The 10068-nt window shown below is 48.1% G+C and overlaps 1 protein-coding gene and 1 pseudogene across 1 annotated transcript; one reads left to right on the forward strand and one right to left on the reverse strand.

Annotated features, from left to right (window-relative positions):
• The first annotated feature begins 1792 nt into the window (after positions 1–1792).
• LOC123825923 (patr class I histocompatibility antigen, A-2 alpha chain-like) lies at positions 1793–6576 on the forward strand. The gene is made up of 9 exons (XM_045849564.1): positions 1793–1922; positions 2118–2438; positions 2677–2964; positions 3520–3795; positions 3893–3997; positions 4428–4460; positions 4570–4617; positions 5670–5795; positions 6539–6576. The coding sequence occupies exons 1-8, from the start codon at positions 1859–1861 to the stop codon at positions 5738–5740; spliced, it is 1206 nt and encodes a 401-aa protein (XP_045705520.1). The 5' UTR covers positions 1793–1858; the 3' UTR covers positions 5741–5795; positions 6539–6576.
• A 332-nt stretch (positions 6577–6908) lies between these two features.
• Positions 6909–6996, reverse strand: LOC123825924 (annotated as a pseudogene).
• Between the last annotated feature and the right edge of the window lie 3072 nt (positions 6997–10068).

The raw sequence follows: 10068 nt of genomic DNA on the forward strand, positions 1-10068 counted from the left end.
TCTATCAACAGATGATTTGATCAAGAAGTGGTGCATGTGTACAATGGAATATAACTCAGCCTTAAAAATAATGAAAGTTTGTCATTGGCAACTATAGGAATGAAACACATTGTGCTGAGTGAAATAAGTGAGTGAGAGAAAGACAAATGCCAGGTGATTACACTTCTATGTGGATTATGAAAAATAAAGTAATCAAGCAGAACAGAAACAGACTCACAGATTCATGGAGCAGATGCTGGTTGCCAGATGGTATGGGACTGGAGGGACTGGGAGAAAAAGGTGAAGGGATTCAGAAGGACACACTGGTGGTCACAGAACAGTCATGGGATGTAAAGTGCAGCACAGGGAATACAGTCATTAATACTGTAATAACTACAAATGGTGTCAGGTGGGTACTGGGTTTATTGGGGTGATCAGTTTGTACCTTACATAAATACGTAAACAGAGTTGTACAGAACCCAATTTAATATTGTAGATCAACTGTAATTGAAAATAAAATGTATTTTAAAAGAAGATAAATATATCTTGAATTCATTATACAAATGGATTAATTTCTTAACTGTTCTTAATGAAAATGGAGAATAAAAATGTAAAATATCTCCTGGGATGACTGGGAAAGTGCACAACACACTGCTGCTGCATTCATTCCCAAGTGCCATGAACCCAGGAAAGTGACCTGTGAGGGCTGAGCCAGCCTCTTCTTTATGGAACAGCAAGTTCACTTAAGAGAATGAGAGACACAGAACCTGTGATGACTGAAGTGTGGTGAACTGGTGAACACTCTCTCAAATGAACGTGAACTTCTCCCTCAAGAAGAGTCAAGGGACAGTTGACACCTGACAGCACTTGTCTGGATGGGATGGAAGCTCTCAGGGGAAAACCAGGCTTCTGGCAAACGTGTGTCTCCCCATGGCAGCCAGACAGCTTCCCAGAGCTGACAACCATTTCCAGTGGGGTCTGCGGTAACGTTAACAGTTGTGATTTTTGAGGATGTGTCATTAAATGCACCAACACTGGGGGATCTCTATCACTTAGTGAAACGATGCATCACTTTCAAATAATCCTGCACCAGTACAAGAGCCACTCAAGTAATATCACAGAGTAGGAAACATTCAATGGATTTGTTTCAGGTTCCACTTTGCAAAGAGCTTTTAAGAAACTACCACTTGTGTAGCTTTAGTGTGTGATCAAAGATGGATATCCACACTTATCTGAAAAGGTTATTAAAAATGTTCCTCCTACATATCTGTGTGAGGCTGTATACTTTTTCATATACCACAGCCAAAACAACACATTAAAAGCAGAAACATCTGAAAATCCAGTGGTCTTCTAGTGACCCAGACAAGCACTGAGACTTGCAAAAATGTCAAATGTAAGCAGATCCATTCTTCTCACTACCTTGTTATTTGGGGAATAGTTGTTTTTCATAAAAACATTAGTTCTGTTAACATGTGAGGGGTTTTTAATATTATTCTGAATGAATTAATAATTTTCAAACTGTTTTATTCTTTGTATGCTAAATATTGATAGCTATAACCCACACTAACAAAATCATTTTGGGGGTTCTCCCTATTCTGTAGGGAGTGCTATAGATGTTCTGATACCAAAATGTTTTGAGAGTCGCAATGACTAAAACAGCACGTGGGCGGGGGACTGCAGGGACAGAGAGGTCTCCCCCTAGGGGAAAGGGGTCAGGGTGGAGTCGGGTCCCAGGTCCTGAATATTCATAACACTTCCGCAGTTCCCACTCCCATTGGGTGAGAGCAGACTCTAGAGCAGCCAATCAGCGTCAGTTTGGTGGTTTAAAATCCACAAGGGGTAAGCGGTATGCTTTATCCCCTTTCTGCCTTGGCGGTTTATGGACCCTGGAACCCTGCTCCTGCTGCTCTTGCATGCAATGCTCCTGATCGAGACCTGGGCCTGTGAGTGCGGGGTTGGGAGGGAACGGCCTCTGTGCAGGGCAGGAGCGAGGGGACCCGGCGGGCGCGCGGGACCCGGGGACGGAGGGTCTCCAGCATCCACCGGCCCTCTGGGCCCCAGACCCCAGACTCCCGCCTCCGCCTCCTCCCCCTCCCCCGCACCCCCTTCTCAACCACCGCCCCCTTTTCGGTCTCCAGGGCCCCCGGCCCCTACAGGAACCACCTCGGACCGAGCACCCGCGTCCTCCCCGCCCCCAGGACCCCACAGCCTGAGAATCGTCACCAGCTCCGTGTCTGAACCCGGTACCTGGAGGTCCAAGTACATCGGCATCGGCTACGTGGACGACATAGAGGTCGCGCGGTTCGACAGCGAAGCTTTGAGTCCGAGGCTGAAGCTGGACGTAGAGATCTTAGATGACCCGCAGAGGGGCCGCCTCACGCTAAAAATCAAGCAACACGAACAGATGAGCAGAGCGAACCTGAACAACCTGCGCGCCCACTACAGCCAGAGCGAGGACGGTGAGCCCCGCGTGCCCGGGTCCGTGCACCACACCCGTCCCCAGGGACTCCGGGAGTTGCTCCCGGACTTCGGGACCCGCCCGGCACCCATCGTCAGAGGACCCTCGAGGACTGTCCCGGTTTCATTTTCCTGTTAGATTCAGTCAGCGCGGGTGGGGTCCGGACGGGTTGGGTCGGGGACACACCTGTTCTCGGGACGGGTTTAAGTAACTGGGGACCAACCTCGGGGCGGGGTCAGGGTCCCACACCTTCCAGGAAATGACCGGCTGCGTCGTGGGGTCGGACGGGCGCTTCTTCCGCGGTTTCAGTCGGTTCGCCTACGACGGCTCCGACTACATCGCCCTGAACGAGGACATGCGCTCCTGGACTACACTCACGGGGAAGGACACAAAGATCCTAACGCTCCCCAGGCGCAAGTTAGTGCACCTTCCTGCTGCGGAGCGACAGAGGATCACCCTGGAGGACACGTGCGTGCAGTGGCTCCAACTCATCCTAGAGAAGGGGAAAGAAACCCTGCTACGAGCAGGTATCAGGGCGGGGATGTACAAGAGGACGGGATCTGTGGGCTGGGGCCGCTTCCTACAAGGAGAGGAGGGAAATGGGGCAGTGTCAGAATCCCCCTGCTGCTCAGGAGAGGGAAGAGTCCCCCAGGTTTCCTTATTCTGTGACTCAATCGCCAGCCCCGCTTTGTCTAAAGGGCAGTAAGGGACCCAGCCTCTCCCTGAAACACCCCACAGCGGTTCCCTCACACCCTGCAGCACCTGGTGCACCAGGACACTCTCCCTGGTTCTCACCTGAGACCACTGGAGGCCTGACTCCTGCTTTTCTGCGTCATTCAGCCTCCACCTGAGTCTGTGTCTCCCCTTAGAGACCTGGACACTCTTACCCTAGATACTCAGTCTGATTCTGGAACTTTCCAGATATAGATTATCCCGGCTGCCTCTGTCCAGGCTGGTGACTGGGTGTTGCTCTCCCTTCCCCTACCCTAGCTGTCCTGTCCACTCTCAGGGTGGTCACATGAGCACTGCTAGAGTGTCCCATGACCATGCAAAGTTCCTGAATTTTCTCACCCTCCCTTCAGACCCACCAAAGACACACGTGACCCACCACCCCATCTCTGACCAAGAGGTCACCCTGAGGTGCTGGGCCCTGGGCTTCTACCCTGCGGACATCACCCTGACCTGGCAGCGTGATGGGGAGGACCTGACCCAGGACATGGAGTTTGTGGAGACCAGGCCTGCGGGGGACGGGACCTTCCAGAAGTGGGCAGCTGTGGTCGTGCCCCCTGGACAGGAGCAGAGATACACATGCCATGTGCAGCACCAGGGGCTGCCTGAGCCCCTGACCCTGAGATGGGGTGAGGAGGGGGTGTGGGCACAGAGCCTCTCCTCAGGTTGTCTCTGAGCAGGGTCAGAACTCAGGCCTGAGGTTGACCTCTCACCTTCCCCTCACAGACCCCGCTCCTCAGACCACCATCACCATCGTGGGAATTGCTGCTGCCCTGTGTCTCCTTGGAGCTGTGATCGCTGCAGCTGTGCTGTGGAGGAGGAAGAGCTCAGGTGGGCAAGGGGTGGGGCTGAGTTTCCTGTCCCTCTGGGGGTCAAGCCCAGCTGGAAGTGTGCTCCTCCTCCTTAATGGGCATCATATCCCCACACGAGTGCTTGTCCATCGGGGCCTATTTGCTAACACTGACTCTTCAATGAGGCTGATGGGAAAGTGAGGGACACATTTATCACCTGATGATTCTAGCAATTGGGGCTGATTCCCAGCTGTCAGAGGTCACAGGGAAAGTTCCCTGCTGAGGACACATGTCTAGACTGGTGGTTGGTCCAGTACTTGCACATGTACTGTCCCTATATTTCTTGATCCTACCCTGGTGTTCAGTCATAGTTCTGGAACCTTCCCTACCCTTCAGGAGTGTGGGGCTCCTTTAGGGTCACAGGACCCAGCCTTGCCCCTGACTTCTCATAGAACGTTTTCTTTCCCCAGGCAGAGAAAGGAAAAGCTACACTCAGGCTGCCTGTAAGTCTGTGTGTTGGGGAGGTGACATCTGGGACCCTTGGGAGAGTGTGGGCTAGATCTGTGAGGGGGGTTCCCCCACTCTGTAACTCTGCTGTTGTGTCTCCCCCAGGCAGTGACAGTGCCCAGGGCTCTGATGTGTCTCTCACAGCTCCCAAGGGTAAGACCCTGAGGGCAGGAAGGGGGGGCATTGGGACTGAGGGACACAGCTGTGTATTGGGGATTCTCAGAGTGGGATATAATGAGCATGTGTTGGGCTGTGGGAGAATGTGACACTTCTGAGGCTGACCTGAGTTTGTTCATCACAACTTTCCCAGTGTTCAGAGCTGCCTTATAGGGGACTTGGTCTTAAAACAGTCATTGCAGCCTCCCCTTGGGACTTTAAGGATCCCTGACTGCTGTTTCTGCAACCAACATCAGAATGTGTCTGTGTTCTTATCAGCATCATGTGAGGAGGTGGTCACCAGGCCACCCTCCCTACAGGGACCTGTGTCCTCTCCCCTGTGGACTGTCCTGTCCTAGTAGAGTTGGTGTGAGACCATCCTCATCCTGCTCATTCCTCATCTAGGTCATCTCTGTTGCTCCTTTGTCCTTGTTGCTTCAGGAGAACCTTGTGCCACCAGGACCTGGGACCCCAGGGACTTGAGGGTCACCCAGGCCTTGTCCTGGCTCCATGACTGTGCTCAGTGAGGGCTTCCTGTGGCCATGTCAGCCTGGGCTCAGGCCTGGGTCTGTGCTGCAGCCCATATCTATTAGTACTTGTGCTTTATTTTTGTAGATATTGTACCTTTTCTGACTATTTTAAAATAAGTTATTGGAGTATTTATATTAAACAATAAGGGTGTGTCTTTTTATTAAATGTGTTGGGATGCATTGGTTAAGTGGATCGTGTAGGTTTCAGGTGCACATTTCTACAATACAGGATCTGTACGTTGCACTGTGCACCCACCACCCAGAGTCAAACCATCTTCCCTCACCAGATACAAGGTCCCTCCTCCCCCAACCCCCTTCCCTCTGGGATTCACCACACTACTGTCTGTGTCCATGAGTTTCAGGTTTATGTCCCACGTGTGAGTGACATCATAGGGTTCTCAGCTTTTTCTGACCAGGTTACCAAGCATGATATTCTCCAGGTCCATCCATGTTGTTACAGAGGGCAGTATTCTGTGTTTTCCTGTAGCTCAGTAGTTCTTCTCATCTCATTCTCCTCAGGCCAGTGTGTCAGCTGGCACCCAGAACAGGGACCTCAGGATTTGGGACCTGCTTTGACCCAGAGTCTATGAGCCGTTGTTATGGACAACACACCAACTTGGTAGCAGTACAAACACATTAGCCCAGGTAAGGGCCAATGATCCCAAGCACCTTTCGGGAATATTGTAGGGTGTGTTGGATTTCAGAGGAAAAGAGTTTTCTTCCTAGGTCACCCTCTCTTGTGACCACTTTGCAACTGTACCTTCTTTAGTAAGCAGGAGCCTTGCTCCCTCTCCCATTTGTGACTAGGTCTAGGCTTGGGAGAAAGAGCAAAGACTTTCCCTTTAATCAGCCTTAAGAACGGCAACTAGTTACAGGGCTATTTACAAGAATTGCTGTGCCTGTGGTGAAAAGAATTTCAGAAAAAGTTCTTTTATTTATTAAGGAATTTCTTTAAAGGTTTCTAAGAATCCTCAACCATGGGGAATGAGCTCTTTAAGGAACAAGAGCAATGGTTTAAGTTAGCTCAGCAGCTTTTTGGGGGCTGCTGAAGGTCTCCCTGATAAAGGATCTTTAGATTAAGTTATTTAGGAAAAAGTTGGACAGAAGTTGAAATAACACCAGGTGGTGTGGGATAAGATTCTAAAGTTAATGTCTCACTTCCTTTTCTAAAGAATTTAAATAACCCTGGCTGGCATAGCTCAGTGGATTGAGTGGGGGCTGGGAACCAAAGTGTCCCAGGTTCGATTCCCAGCCAGGGTACATTCCTGGGTTGCAGGCCATAACTCCCAGCAACCGCACATTGATGTTTCTCTCTCTCTCTCTCCCTCTCTCTCTATCTGTCTCCTTTCCTTCCCTCCCTAAAAATAAATAAATAAAATCTTAAAAAGAAAAAAAGAATTTAAATAAAAGTATTGCTTTGCTTGAATTTTGTTTTTGTTTTTGTTTTGAAAGTAACAGCTCGGTTTCAAAATATTTTGCTAAATGTCTGGTAAATAGAGTAAGATTTCTAATGTTGTTACATCATAAGGATTCTACTCAGAATTTAAATTGATTGTTTAAAGAAGGAAAAGATCTCACTTCCCTCAGACAGTAAAAATTGTCGGAAGAAAAATAATGAGAAAATGTGTCTTTTAACCATTCTGAATCCTCCTTATGGAGGCCCAGAGACTGCTGTAGTCCTAAAAACAAGGTGTGTGGAGCTTAGCATCCTCTCTCCCTCTTCCCCTGCCTTCCTAAAGTTGTCAATGGCACTAGATAATGAGATAGCTCACTTCTGGTGCTCTACATGTTCAGAGAAACTTCTCTAGTAACGAACTATAGAAATGATCCCTGAGAGTATAGTCTTGATAGCTCACTTCTGAGCACACTCAAGGAATGCAGTAATCAATAAGAATTAACAACAACAAAAGTAAATGTACTTGCCAGTGGAGAAAAAACTTTCTAAAAGTTATGAATGTGTTCATGAGTTTGTCAATCCTAAAGCATGCATTAAGTGCAATGGGGGTGTGACGTGTTAAAGAAATATTAAGAATCCTCCTTGTTTATGTCAGAGCTGTGACCTTTATTATAAAAAAATGAAATATAGGTGTGCTATCTCTGGGGAGAACTAGCTCTTCTCCACAGAAGACTAGGTATTATTTTTTAACTCAGTACCTGTAAATGCTGATTGTTTCCTTGGGGAAGAACTGGCTATTCTCCTGGAGGAAACGGTTAGTCAACCAAGTCACAAAAGGCCCTTGGCATGTAACCATTTTTGTCTAAAATAGATTTCAGTAGAGCAGCCCCCTCCTCCATCTTTCTTACTTTCCTTGAAAACTCTGAACCTAGAAACCACCTAGTAGTGAGAACAACTTGCTTCTTAAAACTCATTGCAGCTTTCAGAAACAGCAGGGGGCCTGTCTTTCCAAACTAAGCAAACTATTAAAGTATATCCTGATTGCCAAGCCCTTAGCAAGGGACCCCCATTTACAGGAGTTAATCCTCAAGGACTAAGTTCTCAAATAATTTGGCAAACAGATGTCACTCATTATATTCCCTCTGGAAAATTCAACTATATTCATTGCTACTTATTCTGGCTCCATGCATGCATCTGCTTTAACAGGAGAATCTGCAAAAAAATATACAAGCCTCATTGGCTTGAGGCCTTTAGTCATTTAGGATGGCCTCAGCTAATTAAAACTGATAATGGCCCTGGATACCTTGCCTATTCAGGTTTTTCTTTAGCATTAGAATATCCAACATAAAAACAGGAATACCTTACAATCCAACAGGTCAGGCAATTGTAGAACTGGCTCACCTCTTAACTTGGGGAAGAGGGTATGCTTGTGTTTACTCTCCAGAAGGACTTTTGGAACTGCCGGGGAAGACAGTGAAGCCATATCACAAAAAAAGGCTTCCTTGGCCATGTGATTCACCTCCACCCACTGGAGTCCCCCAATTCAGACATCTCCAAGCTGTGTCACCCCCCTGAAGTGGAATTCCAGCCAGCACTCCTGGAGCAATACTCATCACCTAAGAGAGACTTTTTCTACCAACTTAAAGGGACAAATTCATAAATTTCAGCTAGAGCTACATCAGCAGCTGAGAGACATTCAACATCTAACCAAGCAGGAGGGTTTTTAGACCCTCTGTGATCATTTCAGCTGGCTGAAACCCCAAACAAATTGGTTTGACGGACTTAATCTGAGAATATGGGTCTTTGGAGCCACCAGTTGTTTACTGATTATAATAATACTTTGTGTACTTTACTGCATTTGCAAATTATTTTCCCAGGGTCATATAAGAGACCAGCAAGTAGCAACCTTTGTGGGACCTATAGCAGTCCTAACTAAAAGCAAGGGGGGAGAGCTGCTTTGCCAGATGTGGAAATGTGGCCCAGCACCCACAAGGAGAACCAGTGGGGGGTGAGTCAGCACACAGGACAACACATGTGAAAAGGTTCTCCAATGGGAAATCAGGCCTGCATTATGCCTAGGCTGCTTTGTGACTTTCCCTTGCTAAAACTCTCTCACCCTGAGTTCAGGCTGCAAGCCCTTGCTGCAGATCTTTAAAGTAACTTCCTAAAGTCTGTGCTAGTTCTCCCAAACACTGAGGTGTAACCATACCTGTTACTCTTATCATTCCCTTGCATTTGCAACATTTTTCAATGGACTGAATTTAGGAGTTTGGGTCTTGGCAGCCCTCAGGTTCCTTCTTGTCTTAATCCTTATTTGTGCTTTATGATGCATATGGAAGTTGTTTTCTTGTGATAGCATTCAAAAACAGAAAATAGTAGGTTTCACAGGCTTAACAACAACAATTGATTTTAAAAAAAAAAACAAAAAAACAGGGAGATGTTGGGAACTGCCCTGCCTGGTTTCGGGAGCTGTGATCCCCCCATGGCTAAGGCTGAGTGAAAGACCTCTGGACCAGGAGACACTGAGGAGACAATCTTATCTCCCTGGCAGGAGCACTGCCTGCTCCTTGCCTGGCCCCCATTGCTTGGTCGGTTAGCCAATGACGGGTAACATTCCTCGGAGGAAGATGAACTTAAGACAGGCACGATCACATGGGAAAGCCCTCAGGGAAGGACTCAGGGGGCTGTGGAAAATGGGGGTGATCGACCCCTGTCCCTTGGCTTTGACAAAGCCTGAGTCGTCATTCTGTCTGGGAGAATCTCAAACCTCTCACTGCCTTGTCTCCTCTGCCTGACTCAAGCCTGTAATGATGACAAGGGGTGGTGCAGCCCTGTGCTGGGAACGGCAGGATTCCTGGGGTGATGAGACCTGAAATAAAAAGGATATGTAAAATCCTGTGAAGCCTGCTTTTCTGAGGATGCTCTTAATTAGATTATGAAGGCCTGGGCAAGAAATGAATTTAGCCCCTTAGAAAAACTAAGTCCTGTAGTTTTTTAGGTGATAAGACCCCAACTCAGTGTGAGCCCTTTTTAGCTCTTTGAACGTTATCTATTCGTTTGATCCTTACTGCCTGACAATGACTAATGAACTTTACCTGTATTCCTGTGCAATTTAAAAGCCGGTAAAAACCCTGTGAAGAAAAGGATCGGGGTGCTCTCCCCTTGAGAGGGTAGCCATACGGTCCCTTTTCCTCCACTGGACTCGGTAGTCTGTGTGAATTTATCTCATGTCTCATCCATGACGCCACGACACTGTGGGCCAGTGTCTGCGTCACTCTGGGTGCCCCCATCTGACAGCAACAGGAGGCATTTTGTCTGTCATTGTCCCCACATGACTAGAGTGGCCCCTGCACTCAGGAATCTGTGGTGTCGAGAGGGAATTTTCAGACGCATCCTGCTCTTACCTCCCTGGGTGTGATTGTTCTCTCACCTTTTCCCAGCCTCCTCCAGGGAACCGGGTTCTGGAATCAGCAGAGAGCAGGGGGCCTGTAATGTCTCATCTCAGACATGTTCCTACTGCGA

This window comes from Phyllostomus hastatus, unplaced genomic scaffold (assembly GCF_019186645.2).
Source record: "Phyllostomus hastatus isolate PE091 unplaced genomic scaffold, TTU_PhHast_1.1 phas_contig_748, whole genome shotgun sequence".
In the NCBI taxonomy this organism is placed as follows: Eukaryota; Metazoa; Chordata; class Mammalia; order Chiroptera; family Phyllostomidae; genus Phyllostomus; species Phyllostomus hastatus.